This window comes from Tyto alba, unplaced genomic scaffold (assembly GCF_018691265.1).
Source record: "Tyto alba isolate M040663 unplaced genomic scaffold, T.alba_DEE_v4.0 Super-Scaffold_6, whole genome shotgun sequence".
Lineage (NCBI taxonomy): Eukaryota > Metazoa > Chordata > Aves > Strigiformes > Tytonidae > Tyto > Tyto alba.
In genome coordinates, this window is record NW_024881327.1 from 6,208,975 (window position 1) to 6,230,180 (window position 21,206).

At 37.3% G+C, this 21,206-nt stretch overlaps 1 protein-coding gene across 6 annotated transcripts in view; it reads right to left on the reverse strand.

The window, feature by feature from the left end:
* RAPGEF2 (Rap guanine nucleotide exchange factor 2) overlaps positions 1–21,206 on the reverse strand; it is a 193,166-nt gene that overhangs the window by 104,065 nt on the left and 67,895 nt on the right. For all 6 annotated transcript variants that reach the window (XM_033000208.2, XM_042807805.1, XM_042807803.1 and 3 more), the window contains exon 4: positions 7,330–7,413. In XM_033000208.2, the coding sequence (XP_032856099.2) occupies positions 7,330–7,413 (84 nt within the window). The remainder of the gene's footprint in view (positions 1–7,329; positions 7,414–21,206) is intronic.

The window sequence follows — 21,206 nt, forward strand, 5'->3', positions numbered from 1 at the left end:
GGGATAACACAAAACGTACATAATATCAAACTCATTTAGTTGAAAAATCATCTTAAGTATTCATATTTAAAAAAAAAACCGTACACCAAATTCTGCAACGGGTAAGGACATTTTTGGATGACGCTACTGGTACAAGTAGCATGTGCTCTGCCTCACGAACTCTGCTGTAACGAGGCCCCGTTAATTTATGGCTCAGCTAATGCAGCTATGGCCAGAGTTGACTGCGACTGTGTCTGAGCCAGGAAGCCGGATTCAGAAAGCTTGAAGCCCTCCCCGCCACCCAGCCCTCACTCGGGGAGCTGCGTTCAGGGACAGACCCAGGGCAGCTCCGGCTCCTCCGGCACCTCGCCAGGAAGGCGGCAATGCCACCCACGCATCAGTGAGCTCGGGGCTTCACTGCTAACACTGGCTGTGACACCAACGCGAGATGAACGCATTCAAGGCAGATGGCCTGATCAGGCACTCCCAATAAACGTCCCCTCTTGTAAGTATGCCTTTAATTTCTTCAGGAGTTTGAGCCTCAAAAAGTAATCACAGTTGCATGCACTATGATAGTCTAATTTTGTGCTTTCAGGTAAGAGTAAACATCTCCATCTGTAAGGACATACGCAGTTTTCTAGGCAGATGCAGATGGTACAAAGCAATTGGCAACATCTTCCCAACATCTATTTAAAATCCATCGTGATTCATTCAGGGTAGACATACACTCAAGCCATAAATGGACTGACATCTCCAATACTTCTTCCAACTTCTTTCTTCAGCTTATGATCAACTCTCCTAGGTTAAACTGTAAGATCATGCTCCTTCGTGCTTCAGTTGACGGACTGAAATGCTGAACCAAGGCATTCAAGCCACACAGGAGACAAGACGGCTCTGGGGTCAGCCCACAACAACACCATACCCTACACTTTCACACCAGCCTTTGCAAATCGTCATGAGCATGGCTTCAGAATAACACTAGCTGGATATAGAAATAACAAAACAACAAGCAGATCATGGGAAAAATCCAGCAGCAGCAACTACCATCAAAAACCCCCAAAGTTTTATATTAAAGAGCGAGAGTTCTGAGGGCAAACTAAATCTAAAGCACATTTTCAAGTAATTTCTTAAATACACTTGAAACCATAACCTGGGGAGTTATTTTTCTTTACAAAGTTCCAATATATGGTCTTCATGTTTCCATCATGACATTGTAAATCCTTAGCCATAAGCAAAACTCAGAAACAGGGAAAAGCTCAATAAGCTCAACATAGCTCTTGATCAACTCCCTCTTCGGCTTAAATAACTAAACCAGCAGCTCCCAAAAGTAAAACCCTGAACTTCCCTCAAATCCGTTGTTCTAAAATGCTCAGTTTTCTGCTCAGGGGAAAAAAAAAAAAAATCCCTTTTTAGTCAAATTCAAAATTTATCCTGGTTTAAATATTTGTGTATATTGGTCACTCTCTTTCAGTTAAAACACCAGTTTCATTCTATTCTCTCATGAATTGCAGCCAGCAATAGCCATTATTAATAAACACTAAGTTGCAAATATGTTAGGGTCATGTATTTAGGAAAAGATTTTATCATTGTGATTAAAGCTATCAATATGATTTTATTCACTGAAAAGGTCAAAGAGAGTTCCCTATTGAAAACATAAATGTTTTCAACAGTTAGATATATGTAAACCACATCAAACAGCATGTCCCAGGCATCACAAAAATTAGGAAGTGTGTTTCAGGAAACATGAAATGATATCAATGCATGTACATAGCCAAGAGCTCTGCTCCAGCACTATTATACTCACATGTACTATCTGCCAAAATAATAATAATAAAAAAAAAAAAAAAAAACAAAAAACAAAAAACTGCCAAAATCCCTAACAAATTTTCTTCCAAGAGAGGTTACTTTAAGTTAATCAGGACACACCTGAATGATGATGAATCACTTCTGCACAAATTGAGTTTTGTTATTGCTTTATACACATTCAAAACAAGTCCATAACTTCTTCAGTGTCTCTCCAGTAGAATTTGATATTCCACTCCATTTTTTAAGTTGCTTCAGTATAGGAAAGACCAGAGGGCCAGAGGGCTAAATCATCAATATTTAAATAGATACATCCCTTTTAATTTTGAGGAGAGAAAAAAAAGATGTCCTCTCAACTTTAAAACTTAATCTTTTAATTAGAGGAAATAGCTTAAATACTTGCTCATGTGTAAAATTTGTGAACTTGCCAAAGGGAGAGCAGCTCTTCATTGCCACGTGAAGCGGTGAGGGGAGAACCGGTTGCGTATGGCAGTAAGGAAGGAAAAGAAGAAGCTACATCAAGGAAAGAGTGTAGATGAGTGAGTAAAGACAAGAGCAAAGCCAGGCTTGCACACAGCAAGTCAGGATCACAGCTTGCCTGAGCAGCACAGCACACCCCATCCAGATGGTCTCGGAAGAATTCTAGGAGAAAAGCAGAAAAACACAAGCACCAGAGCCTACTGCTCTGAGAAAAACTGCCCAGCAATTCTGTATGTTGCTGCTAAGAGCTAGTTGCATCCTCCTGTCGTGGAGGCCACAGGCAAGCACGAGGTTAGCTGTGGGAGAGGTAGGAGACGTTTTGGTAGTGGAGCTCCAAGTCAAATGGAATGAAAGACCATGGTAAAATTTACACTAGAACCAAAGTCCCAGAACAAAAACCACATGGGAAGTCCGAGCATCTGAGCAAATGTAATGAGAGCGTGGAGCAGACCTAGGGATGCTGGGGGGCATTCCAAAAGGTATTCTGAGGGACTGTCACATTACTGCTGTCAGTGACCACATGAAAACACGGGAGAGCCAGGACAACCTTCAGGGAACTGTATTTTCTGCTCATTTATTTTCTGGACTTCATACATAAATCTCATTCTACCTCGTGATCTGCTTCAGGCTACAGATGCTCAGGGGGAACAGTGAGGGGACAAAGTGTTAATCTGTGCTAGTATGAAGGTCATCATGGGAGGGGGGAATTAAGGCATGTTTAGTTTGACCACAAGATATGCCTGATATGTTAAAGAGAAGGACTAAGCATGAAAACTGTTAATAGTAAAATGAGGGGGGAAAGAAATCATCATCCCCACATTAAGCTGTCAGAACAAATTTCAATGTTGCAATTTGCAGAAATTAAATAGAACAAGATTAAGCTTTACTTTGTTTACCAAAAAAGATGGCAGATTTAATTGTTCGGGTCAAAATCCTTTAAAACTCCGACTTGTAAATTTTCTCAAAGTAGTAAATTAACTGAATAAAATCCAGCCTTATCTTATGAACACTAGTTGCTAGCTGATGGCTCGGCATTTGAACAAATACAGGCTAAACTACATTATAACAGGGAAATAAAATGATAGCCATTCTATTTTCATAAAACAGGCATGGTTTAGATCTTTAAGTTTCCAAAGCAAGTTACTTGATTTAGGACTTCATGTATTTCAATATTCCGTCTTGAACATTTTTTTTTTTAATTTATTTTTGAATTAAAAGATTTGTAAAACTACTTGTAACTAGATACTTGACCAGTCACCCAGTACATTATATAACTTTGGCAAAATTGGCAGCTATGCCACTTATTTCAAGCTATTTCAATTAGCAGCTATTTGACCATATACAGTACATTATAAAGCTGCTTATTTTTGGACTGCTATACTATTATTTATTTCTGGTTTAAGTGACAAAGCAGGGGGTGGCCATTTCTTACGCTTTTATACAGTTTGGGCTTTTTTTTATTTTTGAAGACATTCTTCTTCCCCAACTATATATTATCTGTCTGCCAAACTCGGTCATCGCTCCCTCTCCCCAAAGAATTTTAAATTAGGAATCAAAGATGTGGAAACAATTATTTAGACCTAAAAAATAAAAAAGTTTATCTGACAAGATACACAACCAAAGAGCGTTTCCGGTGTTATCCACCACCCAGTCTGAGGATACTATACCTGAAACTAAGGCAACTAAATTAGCTAAGAGAGGCCCCAAATGCAAATAATATGCTGAGCACATGCAGTCAAATGCACTAAGGTACTTCCAAGTTTCAGCTATAAATCTGACAATAGCACTCCGTCCTGATCCTTATAGGCTCAAATGCCAAGAGCCATGAAGTTAAGAGTAGGACAGAATTCAGCACAGGGCTGAGAAAGCTCCTACAAGATTGCAGGCAGATTTATTCACTAGGGCTATCTGAATTACCCTAATTATGTGCTACTTTGACCCTGGCTTGTACAGACGTACATTTTAAAAGAGTGAAATCCAACAAAGAATAGTAAATACTCTTAAAATTGGAGGGGTGGAGGGAGGCAACATATATTTTCTGTTAAATTTGGCCAGCTACTGCCCAGCCATCATTCAACGAAGCCCAGCTCAACAAAGCAAGGACAGGCAAGGGGGAGCCCCCAGTCTGAGCAGCACCAGCAGCTCCTGAGGTCCCGCTGGGAGAGCTGGATGCAGCCCAGGGAACCTGTGCAGAGGGATTCACTGCAAGTGCATGGAGCAAGCTAACAGAAAAAGACAGTAATTTTAAGGCAGTAAAAATGAGGAGTTTTGGATGGTGAAACGTTTGGGGATAGGAGGGACAGACTAAACTCTGTGAAAAGAGAGTACGGGAAACAAGAATTTCCTGAGTCACTCCGATTTGGACAGAGGAAGATACTTCTTGCTTTCTGCTCCTACACAGACTTCTCAGCTCCATCCTGATCTCTTACAAGCTTCACGTGTTGCGAAATTATTTCCTAGCAACTTTCTAAATGGGCAAAGACAAAATGGATTAAATTGGAAAAACAAACAAACAAACAAACAAAAACAAAAACCAAACCAAAAAAAACCCCAAACAAACAAAAAAAAAACCCACAACCACCAGACCACAAAAAAACCCACACCACCACCCAACACCCACCCCCCAAACAAAACAAAACAAACCCCAAAATAGTCTGAATATGAATTTACAGTAAGTTAACTCAAATTCCAATGTTTTGGCCAAAAAAAGATCAAAATTAGATCATCTCTACATGGCAGTGTTTAGGTGTCTTCCTATTACCTGACATCAGTGATGCATTAGGACACGCTCCATTTGCTAAAGCGTAGCAAATTCATCTCAACTGCAATAAGACATCAAGACTCCCAAATTACTGCAATGCGTAAAATGGCTCTTGAAATTATTACTCCCTGTATGTGTAAACAGTCAGTTTAAGCAAACAGTTTGCCAACTTTTGACACTACTCTTTAGATTTCAAAATATAACCCCATCAGTTTCTTCTGGCAGAAGCAGCCTTTTCAGGAGGTCTCACTCCCTTTTGCCTAGAGCACTGTAAAATTTTACTTTAATATTGCTACTAACCAGTCTCTTCTAACCAGTCTGTATATCCGAGCAGTTTACTATTTGCTTGTGAGCAGTTCACTGGCAGTGTAAGTAAAGCGGAACAACTTAGTTTTCTTCTTAAGCCTTTGCTTAAAGAAAAAAAACAAAACAAAACAAAACTTATTACCCACCAGTATTCCAAATCAGAAATTTAATCTGGGTGCCCCCTCACTTTTCCCAAGTTTCCTATTCATGGATGAGCCCAAAGCCCAGATGTTGCAGCTTACGCATTTACAAAGTAAAAATCCTGAGTAGCCTCATCCTAAATTTAAATAAGGCTTCCTACCCTTTAATAACTGTAGCTTCTGAGCACAAAGCCTCTCACCAGAATGACTCTGGTTTTGCTCTCCCAAAATACTTTCTGTCTTACATCATTAAAGTTTCTTAATTTTGCTTTCATGGACTTATGTTACCTTTGTTAATTAACAAATTGTCTCTCTTGCATTTGCTTCCCAAGACAGGATCTTTGGCATCTACTTGACTCCATTCACAACTATAGAACTTTTCCTAATGCCAAATTCCACTCTTGCAATTCACCAAGATCTCAGACACTGTCCCGGATGTCATTTCTGAACTTCTCCAGGTGAACAGCCTGTAAATGCTCTGCTTAGAGTCACAGAACCTATAATTTTCTGTTCATTCTTCCAGGAAGAAACTCAAGCTCATTGTTTATCTTATTAAATCTCACCTCTCATCAAGTGTCGAAAAATGCCTGAAGCACCGGCATAGCTTTAAATCAAAGGAACCAAAGATTCTTGCCACAGACTATATACAACCACCCTACACTAATTCAGGTATCACATATCCCTTCTCCTGGCATCTAAAGGTAGCAGTTTCTGCCAGCTTTTTTTCTGGCATTGCCTGTTCATGGATAACATATGGGACAATTTTCTTCCATCTGCCAGCAGCAGGGATCCTATAATCTGTTGTTGTGCTACTTTTTACAATAACCAGTTTTGTACCTTTAGCATATACTGTTTGATGGCACATCAAATAAACCATTTTATCAGCAGTGCCTGTCCTCTTACAGATGCAAGACACTTGCTCGCACCTAGAACATGCCACCATCATCAAATGGAAATCCCAAGATCAGCATTACTCTCCCACTGAAAGACAGATTTGAACATCTAATTGTTCATATGCCAACCAACACTAGATCTGAAGTGGTTTCCCACTGTTTAAAACTGTAAGGAAGTTTCTAGTGCTTTCATTCTCATCATACCACACAGAGACAGGTCATTCTTTCATTTCACCTTTCACAAATTTTATTACATGCAATTTACTTCAAAGAAGCCTTTTATAGTAGTATGAATGAAGAGGTATATAACCAGCATTTTAAAGTGATTCTGGCTCAGCTTCCACTAAAACGATCAAGTTCAGTCCCTTTAGTCTAAAATCCATGCAGTCGTTTTATTTTTTTCTCTAGTTCAAAATAATTTTTTTTTTTTTTTTACTGTAGCAATATAAATTTTGAGCGTCTCAAACTTAGCTCTTTTCATGTAAAATACAACTCTTCATTGCAAATCCATTTACATGAAGCACAGCCCTAAACAGAAGTAACAAAACTGGCAGTAACATGATCTAAGCATATGCTAAAACATGCACTGAAGACTTGTGCACTGTAAGTAAAGCCTCGGGAAATCATCATAAACGCTAGTGCACCCTGTGATTTAGTTTGATTACTCACAGGAACAGACTACTCGGTATTTCAATCAACTTGTCAGGTTTTGGGTGGTTTTATTTTTAAACTGACAGCATTTGCATGACACTTGGGATGTTTTAGTACACTGTCCACAACGATGGGCTTTCAATCCTAGCTATGGGTATAAAACAATTACGACAGCTAGTAAAGGTAGGAAAAATGTATTTATGCATGTACTTCTGTTTCATTAAGTATAAGATAATGCCTTTTAATTCTAAATATTCTGTACACGCCATAATTTATGTTTAAAATACAAAATCCAGTACATTCATAGTTGACATACCTGCTCCTCGGAAGAAACATAGATTCTTTAATGAAGACTGAACCAGACAGCAGGATATACCAACAGGTGCCAATATCATCAGGGCTGAAATAAAACATAAGAGGACACAGTTTAACACACTTGATTTATGTTACTCATAGCACTACTAAATCTGCAGTACAAAGAACATCAAAGAGGCAAGAATGCTTAAAATTATGGAAGACAGCCACAGTTCAATCATTTACCAAACTATTCTGTCAAACTATTCTAATTCCCCCCTGAAAACATATACATTATTTAAACGCCTCATTTCATTTACTAAACTGTTTTAAAAGCATATATCTATCCCTTTGGTAACAGCACAAATACAATGAAATATAATTGAAAGTGATTAAGATGACGTCAAATGACAGTAAATGTTTTGTATTCTGTTGAATCCACTACTTTCCTCTCACTGAAGAGAACGGTAGCATCTTCCCTTCTATAAACAAGGCTTCCTTTCCCAATTCTAGCCATCTCCTTCACTCTTTCTTCAAGACAGAAATTTGCCTTTCTGCCTCAGTCTGCCTTCCCACAAGGCAAGAGACAGCACTGGATACATTTGCAGGTGGTAAACCTGCATCAGATTTGTTAGTGAACTTTGTCTGCTGCTACTACGCACTGCTACTTCCATGCCTCTTCCTGGCACAAGAATAAATTCCCAATAAAAGGGAAACAGAGTTTCTTTTCCCCTCTCTTTATCCTATAGAGGAACTGGATGAGGGCTTTGTCATCCCGGCCCAGTTCCTTCTACTGTAGATTCAGATCTTGCTCCTTGAATAATACAAAATCCTTTTCACAGGCTTAGACTCTTCTTGGATAAGTTCAAATAATGTTCAGGCAGGAAAATAAAATAGTTTAAGGTTACTAGAAATAGCTACAGAAGAAGTCTTGTACCATCTCAACAGTCCACACTGAGAATATCTGTACTTCAGTTTTTACCACTCCTGCTTCTTCCAAAGAAACTCAGTAATTGGATTCAAGTATGCCGTTATGAAGAGCACGAGCATTTTTAGCTGAAAACCACATCTCCAGTGACACTAAGAGATGCAGATTACTTAATTAATCTGTAGCACCTTCATTTTTTAAAATTACATGTCTTAAGTCTATCGCAACAATTAGTTCTAACTTCAAGCAAGAACAGCCCACATCTTTTAATGATGATGACAGCATAGTATTAAAACCCAATCTTAAATCTAAGTAGGCTACGTACATGTTAACAGTGTGTTCTTCATTTGAAGAACTTCAGTTTAAGAACTGTACCTACACAGCGGGGGTCCTCAAAACAAGAGTGCCTTTTCCTCAGCACTCACTGTATTACACTTTGTAAAAAGAAATCTGAAGTTAGAAATAGAGGGAGGGAGCTGGTCTAAAATAGCTGAAAGCAAACCAGCAAACCATCCAATCTAAAAATGTGCTCCATTTTAATTTTATACTGTGTAATATACCCATGAGAGAAAGGACAAACACCAGAAACATGGAAAATGAACACAGTAAACTGAAGACACAATCTATGACCGAGAACACAAGAATGATGAAGCAGCCTGTATTTCTTTTCTACCAGCCTACGACCTGACCAGTGAAGCCACTCTGGTCAGTCGCACCCACCAGGGAAGACTTAACATCTTCAAAATGAAGACTTCAGGAAATACTTCTTTATACTAACAGACACTAGAAGATGAAGCGATAACATGGCGTCACAGCTAAAACAACAAACCCTTTTGGTTTCTGTAGTTGAAGCAGCCCAAGCTGCCTTTTCTGAAGCGTGCTTCACGTGCTTGCTTCTCACGTAGGCCTGCACTGCCCTCAAACTTGTTAGTCTAGAAAAATCAACTTTGTACGTAAGTACAGAGGACCAGGTTAAAGTAGATGAACTCAAGAAAACCATCACTTCAAGAGAAAATATCAGTCCCAAAAGCATAACATGCACCTGAGTTCGATCACACATCTTTAAATACTCTTCCCCCCAAATTAGTCCTAAAATGCCAGGCATACAGCTAGCATTGCTGCTGAATCACAAGCCTGGTGGTATTTGGGGTTTTTTTCTCTTTTTTACTAGACACCATCCTAAATACAAAGAATCTGCACTAATCACCATAGCTGAAAGTTTATAAAATTGACATTTTCAGCAAGACTACGAACTGAATGATTTCCCAAATTCCTGAGAAGTAATTCTATTAGGATGTCAATGACAGTTTTCCCTTGTGGATTACAGTGCAATATATTATCACATAAATTTTGTGGGTTTGTTTTTTTCCTAAAAATTGTCAATTTGACTAAGTATAAATGTGTAATTTGATAGAAAAGAACCTCATCTGGGGTCACAGGCTTTATAACTCTAAAGCAAAAGTAGTCTAGAAAAACTGTTTATGCTTTTACAGAAAGCCATTTCCAAGGAAAAAATAATTGAAGCAAAAAGAAAAAAATTATTTAAGCCAATAGATTTGCATAAATTGAAATATCTTCTACTAATATACAAGCTTTCATTTCCCTCCTTTAGGAGCTGATGAACTATTTTAAATTCTCTGTCAAATCATCTATTAGTGAAGGACTTTAATTATCTTTTCTCACTGGAGATCTAACTCCAAAAAGAAAGGCAGCCACTGGCTTTCACAATCACCAGTCAATATGTTCGATATTCAAACTCTTAATGCTACTTTTGAATCTACCTTTGGATCATTTAATAAACAGCTAGAATGATTATACATTTAACTGCAGTAGTTTTTCTTACACACAGCATGACTTTTCACTCAGTTAATCATCCAACTCAGTTTTATCTTTTTTTTTTTTTTTGCCAGTTCAAAGGTTTATCCACTTTCTCTACATGTTAGCTCTTCAACAGTTGTTGCTCCTTCTCACTTCTGTCATGAACATCATACTTTATTCACTTTTATATATAATCAAAATAAGCATCTGTTCATTTGACAGCTAGAAGTGCTATTAAAAAAATAAAACAAACTTTATGAATACCATCTGATTGGGTTTATTTTCTTTTTGCCTTACGTGTACTTTGAGAACTGTTTTTACTTTTACCATTATGTTTGAGAATTTCGAAGCCCTAAGGTACTTGCATCATGCAAATCTACTGAACTCAACTCCTTAATTATCTAAATAAATTAAAAAAAAAAAACTCTTCAATATTGCTGTGTCACAGTAGCTGAGCATTACTGTAGAACACGTCTGTATTGAAGATATATTCCCCAAAATGCACTGTGTATTCTATTTAAACTTTCAGTGGCAGCCAAAACATCATAAATATTTCCAAAACAGGCTTCAAGAGCAAAGAATACTGATGGATTTTCGTTCTCTTCATTTTTACAACTACCAGTTTCTTAATATAATCGTGAACAAAACATCTGAAAAATCCCACATGTATAGCAAATACATTTCTTCCTCCAGAACACACATGCTTCTCTCCAAAAAAAGTACAAATGAAAGACTGATCTATTCTTTTCATATAAAAATGTATTTAACTCGTGCACTTCTCAACACTTGTTACACTTTCAGTTCTTTAGAATTAAGTGTCAACCAAGTCATTTGACTGCCAGCTTTTGCTAGACAGTGCTCTAACAAAAAACACATGCAATTCTTTAATTTTGAGGATCCTGGGCTTTCCATGATCCTATTCAAACATTAGGTGGCTTTCAATCCAGTTTCCATGTTTTTCTGTACTATGTTTGACATTTGTTCATCAAGAAGCATTTGCATTCTTTAGAACTTCTGTGCTTGTAATGAACGACAGAAGGAGCCTATACTGAACTACAAAAGCACTTCAAGCCACGTGAGGATTCATGCAAACACTATTTTACCCAAAATAGAATATGTACATTTGAAAGGTTTTCTTCGCAATCACACTTTACACTTTCTTTTTTGAACATCAAAATTGGATTCTAGGGAATAAATTTAATCCTAATTATGGATTTTTCTTTCACTGCTAGAATACTGCCTACCACTGGCAGCCTACAGATGTATCCAGAAACTGTACTTGTCCTCCTAAAGATATTTCTGCTGACAAAGAGATGACAGCAAATTGTACTTGAAAGGATTCTTTTGTGGACAGGATGCATTCCCTGGCTGCGTTTGCAGGAGGGTATTAACTCCATGTAAGCACTTCATCCAGAATTAGCTGAAGCCAGATGGATACTTATGACTTCCCCCCAAAGACATATTTAGAGGGAGACTGGAGGTTTTTTTGGCCTAGGAATCGTTGAGGGAAGGGTCAGGTAGCACCTGTCAGTGAAGATGATGTAGAAAGGAAAGACATTTACTTCGGTAAGAGCTTTCCAACGACTGGCTTTGTAAGGGTGCCACTGCTGTCCATCATCACCACCACCAGCACCACCAAAGCAGCAGCTGTCAGACCCCTATGAGACTGGAAGTACAGTGAAAGATCCACATCAGGCTGAAGGCAAAGCTCACCTAACCCAGGCAAGCAGCACTTCTGCCCAGTTTTGAGCTCCTCTCCCCACCCTCCACCCCCCAGTCTTGCAAGGCTACATGTATAGCAGGAGTGGAAATACTTGAAATCATGAGTTGCTGGCACATGTTGTACATATCCAAGCAAGCATTCACAGACCTTCTTTGCAGTCAAGAAATTACTTCATCTGTTGGCCTTAAGTGATGGAGTACATGGCTTCAAATACATAAGACCAGTAGGGGTTTCTCTGGGGGTTGTTTAATTTTTGTTTGTTTGTTTTCCAGCTCATCTACTGTTCTGGATATTCATCTGGATGAAACTCAGGTCTATTAAAGTTATATTGCCTACAGAACACAACACAGCTATCCACTTTCCCAAGTTACAGAAAACAAGATTTATTAGCACGAGAGTCAGATGACATGGGTCATTTATCCTGCAGAAAATCAGAAGTAAGTCAGCCCAGAAGTCACACATTAAGGGACAGTCAGAAGAACAAAATCAATACATGCAGTAATTCTGCATGTAGCTACGTTAAAAGCCAGCAAAAGCCCCACTGAAACCTTGGTGACAACTTTCCATCCATCCTTTACAGAACCAAGCAAGACTATGGCCAGATTCAAGATGCCAGCTGCACTACAACTGTAACTTGTGTTAGCACACTAGGATTAGAATAATACCCATATACCTACTTGCACTCAAAGCATTTGACTACAGTGCAGAGGAAAGAACCTGAATCTTAAGAGTAAGAAGAGCAAAAGATAGGATTTGTATTCTGTGAAAACAACAGTAAAAGGACTCAGGTAGTAAGACTTAACATTCTTCTCTTGTAACTACTGTGATAGAGCTGCCCATTGATAAAGTTTTCAGAATACTCAGGTTATAGCAGCAACCTGAAAATGGTGTAAAACTGAAAGCCAAAACCAAGAGTCACCAATATGCATAGTGTATTCATAATCTGCGCTTAAGTTAATGGTACAAAATTTAAGCAGTTACTTCAAATCTTGACTCTTGTATTATAGCACTTTTGAGAGCACAGGATTTCCTGAGGAATCTGTATTTAATTTCCCAGAATGCGAAAGCGCTTGATTTATGGGAATCCAGAGCTTGGCTTGCAATGCCTTCCCGTTGCGCTTCCCTGCCCAGCTTCCCTAATGCATTCCCCTTTACAAAGCTACAACCAGACAGCACACCTCCGCTTTGGAAATGAAACAAAAACCTGAAGACAGTATTTTGCAAACTTCACAGCTGTCACACTAAATGTTCTGCTTGGAAACTTAAGTTACATAATTATGTAAAAGCCTAAGATGGTATCACCAGGCTGTCACCTCTGATAAGGTTAGACAGTGTTTTCAGACTCAAGACTTCAAATTTTCTAGCACATGACTGTTCCTTGAGATCTCATAGGTACTCAAAGTTCAAAAATCAGGAAGTGTTTATAAAACTCCACACTGCCAAGATCCAAGAAGCTTGCAGGCTTTCTCAGTCTTCAGCACTTGTATCAAACTCTTCATGGTGTGAGCTATTTATTCCACTGAAGTGGCAGCTTCTTATTCCCAGATCCTCAACCAGCTATGTAGACACGCTACTTAAAACTGAGGCTTTATTTTCCAACTATAATTATTTTATTTTGATTTAAAGAAATCTGCAGCACTTGTAAAACAGGTTTGTAACTATAAATCTGAATCAATATTAACAGCATATTAAAGAAATTGTGCGCAAAAATTAACTTGTTTCAATACATGTCCCCTACATGTACTGATTCTATAAGGCATCTGTCTACAATAGCACAGGTGTTCCAATTTTAGCTTTCAGACTTCCTGATCATATAAGATGCTGAAAAACCTTCCAAAATATTCAACTACGATAAAGATTTAAGTTAACCCGCTGAAAGACCAAATAAATCTCAAGTATCTACACAATCTCTAGTGTCTTCCTCTATCCTAACAAGTACTAGTGCATCACTTTGCTTTAAAGCTTCTTTAGAAAAAGCTATATTTTAATAAGAGCCATCCATTTACTTCTCCATCAAGATGTAGCACTACTAAAACCTCTGGAATAATTAATCTTATTCAGCACATTTACTTGCATGCATTTGGTTCAGCTGAGATGGTGTCATAAGTATGTACAGGGACCAGAATTTGCAGGTCTTTGTGATGACTGTTGTCAAACATGCTTCAATTCTGTCAAATAAGACAGCACTTCAGTACAAAATTCAGCACCTGGACTTGAAAGCACATGCTAAACAGAAATCTTTGCTGCTCTGACCACCTTCTGGTTATTGCTTTCTCAGTCAAATCCTTTAAGACAGCACTTCAAAAAAAAAAGCTAAGCAGTATGCAGGTCTCAATGGAAACAAGCATAGAAATGGCATCTGTATAATTACTGCTTAATATTCCTTTTACCGGAGATGTGTTTATCCTGAGACCTAAACAGAAGTGTCATTCATTCTCCCTCCAACACTGGACTGAATGGTCCAGCAACACCAGATGCTGGAAGGACCCCTTAACATTAGCCAAATATCAGCATTCAGAGTTACTTTCCAATTCAGAGATATTTTCCAAACTACTTCATAAAAAGGTCATGAAATTGGTAAGAACAATTTCTTGGTTGTGAAAGAGCTAGTTTGAATTATTGTCTCCATGAATCATAAAAATTTCAACCACTAAAGGATTCATTCAAGACTTACATTTAAACTGGATATAGTACTATTCCTACAAGCTATAACTTTTGTAACTGTTTTGATAAAAGAACTTATATTACAAACCGAGATGTACCTAGCAGATTAATTTTCATTAAACCATACTCAGTGTTGTTGAAAGTTGAATACGTTTCAGAAAGTAAACACAGAGTAATTTAGAATGGACATTGCCCGTGCTCCCAGATCTCCACTTGAGAGGAACAGAAAATGAAAATTTGACATGTCAGAACTGGGACCTCTTGCAGGCATTTAAGCACTACACAAGAAGAAATTAAAGAACATCGCTCTGCAAGCCTATGCTCCATAGGATACTGCTTCAGCAGATTAATCTGTCTGGTTCTCTTCATTCATTGTGGTTATCCTCTGTGTGCAGAAAGCTACAGGTAGTTTATTGTTGAATTGAATAACCACTGCCACACTTACACATTATCCCTGAAATGCTTTGGGAAGTCAAACATGTCTAAGTTTAACGATCCTCTCAGGTAGACATCTCCTTGCCTGAAGATCCTGCCCACTAGCACTGTATTGTTGTAACAGAATAATCAGAAAACCATTTATCCACATTGTCAGCACTGTCTATAACCCTACTTAGTAAGCTAGTTAAGCAGTTACCTGACATCTGCCAGAGCATTTTAGATGCTCTTGACGACATCAAGAGGTATGTCCCAAACACAGAAGTAAAGCAGACTGGATACTTAATGCATCAGCCACAGACAATTTTCAAATACTTCCCTTTTTTTTTTTTAATGAACAAATTAAAGTTACATTTATTCTTACTCCTAATCTTCACTCTAAATATAAGTTAGAATATATCCAGTAATAAAACTGATAACTCAATATTTAGAACTGATTTTCACTAACAAGGCATCTTAAAGTATTTATTTCAGCTGAGGTCCATGATTATCTTTTAACAATGGACACAAGATGAAAACTGGTGTCTTGTGTCCTGGTAGCAAGAGTGGGAAATAACGAACGAACCACAGGAAACAATTCCTCAGTATTCATGAGAACAAATAATCAAATGTTTTTCTTTAGAGTATTTAATTTATTTGCATTCTTTTCCACTTCTGAAATAAAATTGGTACAGTAAAAAAAAAAAAAAAAATCGGTCAAGTCAGAGATTATTGCAGATTATCAGTAAAGTGTGTCAATCTAAAACAGCTGACTAAACAGGCCATCAATAAATACATCATGCAAATATACAGATGCAAGCTAATAGAGCTATTGTCATTGAAGTCTTGGTATTAAACTTGTACAGTGAATTAGCCCATGAGATCATAAGAAAAATTCAGAACAAGAACAACAAAAAAAATTAGTCACCTAAACCATCAGGAAAACAATGACAGAAGTAATAAAATAAAATGATCTTCCATCCAAAATACTCTGATATTAATCAAGACAGACAATTCTGCTATTAAATCTCATACCTTCCCTAATGCTTCTCCAAAAACAAAGCTTTTATTCTCAAAATTAAAACAATAACATGACAGGTTTTAGTGAAACATTTACAGTAAAGAAGGTGTAAATTAAAATCCTTTCAAAAAAACCCCCTGCATTTGGTCCTCATTCAGAATCTTAAAATCAGGCCAAACAGTAACATAGAAATTTGGAACTGGCTATGCAAAGCCAACAGACTGGTAACATTGATCACCGACACTATTAAGGAGCTTTTATTCAGTGTCTGCTTATCCAGCGCTGACTGCCAAGTCCTTGAATGTATTTGTTTTAATGGTACACATCGCCTAAGAAATTCCCCACAGAAAACGTATCCACAACAACATATGAATTCACGTGCCTGATTTACTGCAGTGCAGAACTGGCAATATCCCATTGCTACTTTAGCAACTGCCCAACTATCAGCAGGTGCAATACACCTTTAGGAATACTTTAAGAAGAAAGGGGGGGGGGGGGGGGGGGGTGGAGAAATGAGGACACCAACCCTGCTGCAGGAGTTTTTCGCATTACTAAATATACTGCTGCATGACTTCCACAGAAACCTATGGATGCATAAGCAGAATGAACATAGATTGCCTGCAGAGGTCTACCTGAAAATTCAGATACTGACCCAGAGAGATGCTTCTAACAGACATATTATGAGTTTATTATGTATTCAAAGAATTTTAAGTAATTTTCAGAGTGTCTCATATTTCTATAAGACCAAGGGAGAAATCTTTTACAGGGGCTCTCTGAAGTCAAGCCTATTCAGTAAACAAGGACAGCAAATCCAGAAATGTGACCCAAGCCTCCACAAACAGGTGCATCATGCCTTAAAACCCCAGAAATTATGTTTAAAAGTACAGTATATTAAAGAACACAAGAGAATAATTTTACTGACACCTTGGAATATCACTAGTGGAAACATCAGCTCAATCCTCATACGCTTCTCTAGCAATTACTGTCTGTAGTATTACAGGTTTTAAATTTTAATCTATAAGATATATATATCTATAGGTCACATATCCTATCTATGCAGAATAACTTGTTTTTACAATACCACCATCATAAAACTTATTGAAGATGTATAGGACTTAAAAGCACTCCTCCATAACACAAATGCATGCATCAGAAGACAAGTTTCAGTGAGACTGTCTCAGCAGAGCTGTTCTGTTTAAAAATCATGCACCAATAGCTAAAAAAGAAGCTTTTAGCTCATTTTTGTCACACTTCATTGCACAATGAAGTCAGGCTATGCAAAAACGTACGGCAACTTTGGCATCACTTTTTGTGGTTCTATACACACTGCTTCTATCCTCCTGAGGGTCTTCAGGGCAAGACGCTACTGTGGAAGAACCATGAATTCACTAAATGTCACTTTTATTGTAGGACTTAAAGTTTGACCCTTAGAGTCCCACTCTTAAAAACTACTCGGAGATCAATTTCTCGCCTGTCCCTTCAGAACTACTGAACTTTAATTACTACAGCTGCAAATAAAACTGCAGCTTAGACATTTAGCTAAGACACACTCAGATACTTTCTTTACAGCTACGCCCAAAATCCCTACTGGACTTTTTGTGTAATGCATGACACCTGGACAGATGACAGCACATCTCCTCCCTGGGAAGAGCATCCTCCTGAGGAAGCTCTGCAAGCTCCCTGTCAGCCACCCCCCGGCCTCAGTCCATCTCCCCAGTACCTTCGGGCAATCCTCCAACGCAACCTGTCCCAGAGCTACACAAAGGCAATGCCCCCCAGCGTTTTTCAGACATTCTGCTCTACCTCACGAAAAATGGTAACATTTTCATCTAAGAAAGCCGTAAGTATTTGGGTAGCGCAACCAAGAAGTCATGCTTCCTTTGTTGCCTTTCCAGATTTCATTTGCTTCAGGCTTTGACAGCTCTGGAGAAGGCCACATGGCTGGCCCAAAACAAACAGGTTTAGATCTTATGATTTGCCATGGTGATATAATTCAGAAACATTAGCCAAGGTAAGATGGTGATACAACAGTTACTGGACCTGAGAATTTAGTTCTAAACATGGAAATATCCCAAAAATACCAGTTAGAATTATGTATCCCTTTTACAGCCTTCTCCACTTCTCATCCCCCTTTTTCTTCCCACCATATAAGCAGTACAGTCTTAAGACAAGTGGATGCTGTTCATCCCAGATGGCATGACAAGCAGGGAATGAGGAAAAAAGAAAGACAAAATGTAATTGTACAAATACAGATATTTATTACACATCCTGTCTACCATAGTCAGTAATTTAGAAACCAAAGAGATTGCTATTTCTCCTTTCAGCTGTGGACATTGACTGTAGTAATAACTCAGTTTCACACGTAACATTTTTTCTCTCCAATTTCCAGTTCACATGTACACCCTCTACTTTCTTTTTCACAATACAGTCCTCCAAAAACACTGAATTTCATTAAAGTACAGAAGGCTGCACAACTGAATGACAGAAAAGCACACAAACATGTTGACATTACACAAGAGTTTTTTCCAACCACAGACATTAACACTAAAATGCAGTTCAAGACATCCAAGAGATAACTAGTCTTCTTTAAACACTTGTCCTTTTCTAAGAATCAACACAATCAAAACCAATAGCATACTACTAAAGGGCTACTGACTGAGAAATTTGTTACTGAAAAGAGCTCAAATCCAAAATATGCATCTTGCAATCTTCTCAGTAGGGACACATGGGAGGCAGGAGCATATACCCTATCAGGCTTTAATTGAAAGGATCTCTAAAAAACCAAAACACACTTTATTTTACAATAACCTGCGCTGGGGATTCCTTTGTGTTTAAAAAACACTATAAAAAGCAGCCAAGTTAGTTCCGGGTTCAGTTGCTCAGAAACTAAAGGAAACGTGATCACAAAAACATATTGTGCTACAGCATGGCAATTCAGAAACGCATGATGTTTTACTATCGAATTCCTTTAAACAGCAGGTCATCAAAATTTCAAATATTTTCTTCCAATCCAATATCTTTAGAGAAGAAAATAATGGAAGCTTAAAGACATACAAGACTTCCTTACAGAAGGAATAAGCCGAACACTACTGATGCAGACAGAAATTTCAAACAGCATGGCAGAAAAGCACATACAGCCCCCGTATGACTAATGTGGGGAAAGAGAGGTGCTGCTTCTCTAAGAGACATATTCATTTACTTATATGAAAAACATTTACTGCCAAAAATTCCTCTCTGCCATCATAGCAAACATTGAAATTTTCATCTGAAAGATTTTGTTCAACTATCAAAATGTATACATACCCTCTACAAATCTCTTAAAACCTTGATTTCCAAAGAAAATGCCGATTAGAAACTTACTGTTGGAAGCATCAATAATGACTATTATGCAGATATGAAAAAAGAACTATTTTTTTTCTCCTTCGAACTACTGGTAAAATATATATCAAGTGACCAAACTAAATATTTTTTAAATGTTATCTTTAAGTAGATTTGAACAAAGGTAGCAAGTTAAAAAAAAAAAAAAAAATCAGGTATGTATGGCAAGTAAACCTCAAATCTGAAATTTTGCCTTGCAGGTTTTAAGCCCTTTTATCATTAACTTCCCATCAAATGAAAGTAGTAAGATGACTGGCAAATGAAGAATAACTTGAGCTGAACTGCCACTTTTAATAACCCAGTTTCCATTTAAACAGTGAAATGGCCGTAGGGTTTGAGAAATTGTCACTACAATGTACACCCGCTGCTCGTAAAGTAAATGCAGATGAGATTAGCCAATTTTAACCAAAATGCTCCATTTTATCCCTTTAGTAATAATAATTTTTAAAAAAAATCTATAGATATACTATGAAAATTAAGAACTTTTTTTTTAATGGAGAATAAAAAAAATTATCGTGTTACTACTGAACTTGAAAAATTATTTTCAGCATTGCATACATGCAATAGACATTTACCTTTTTATAAGTACAGCTGATGGTGCAGATATGAACCAAATTTTTTACAATAAAAAAAGTTTTGTTCAAATAAACAGAGCAAGCATATTAGTTTTCATGTTAGCATTTAGGGATAAAGATTTAGCTTATCTGCATTGAGACATTAAGTTGTGCCTTGGGGAGGTCACACACACAGGTCAATTAACAGCTCCAACAGTTGCAGCTATTTTAATAGATTTTTCTAATGAACACAGAAGATAAGCACCCAATTTCAGATTTCAATGCAAGTCATACCACTGCTGGAGAAAAAAAAGTTGTAACTGTAACTTGAATTCAAGTTTAATGTGTTTAAAAAAAAAAAGACAAACAAAAAAAAACCAAAACAAATAAATAAATAAAATAAAATAAAATACCACACCACAAAAAACAAACCCTTAGCCTTCATGGTCAAAATAAGAACTTTAAGTGATAAATTCTGGCGTGTTTAATAAGAAGTCACCAGGCTGTATGCTCCAAGCTCATTTCCTATAGCTTATAACTGAATGGGTTGATTCTAACCTGGATATCATGTAGCTTATTTCCTGCAGTACTCAAAGTATTTTTCCAAAAGTATACATTGTAAAATTGGAATTCTATTTTTTAAAAGAATACATCTTAAATACATACGCAGAATTTGTGAAACAAAAAAGGATTCCTCCAAGTTCATTATCCTAAATATAGAACACTGAAATCAGATGGCAGGTTCCATGGGATTTTCTTACCAAGCAGATCTCAAATTTTTCATTAAAATAAAACATAAAACTCCAACTCAGAATAAGAGAAGATGTATTTCTGGCTTCAAAATACTTATTTTTTTATTTTTATTTTTTTCTAAATAAAAAAATATCCAGTGTTAACTTTCAGGTTTAGCACATCAAGCATTAAATCAGAGATGTGAAATGCTAGAGCAAGCACATTTTGCATTACCATCTATATCTAGAAACTGCCAAACTGCCCATTAAATCTACTGAATAAATCATGGAGGGAAAAAAAAAAAATGTCAAGAAGCAAGTAAATAGGAATGACAGGCAAACAACCAAAATGAAGATGAAGTCACATGAAAGAAGTGACAAAAGAAATCAGTGCAAAAAAAAAAATTGCAAGTTAATTCAAGTTAACCCAGATTTCACAATTTTCTGTGCATTTTATTTTCTCAGGCATGTATTTTCTGGCAACTTTTGCCTGCCTTGAGTATACGAATAACTAGCAACTTTGATTCATTCAGCATATAATTCAAATTTAAACTAACAGTTAGAATAAGCCAAGGTACTGGGTCTAAACAAAAACTCTAGTACACATAACGGACACAAACCAACTCCTACAAAAGGACAAATCACCAGCACAATGGTCAGTAGCAAAC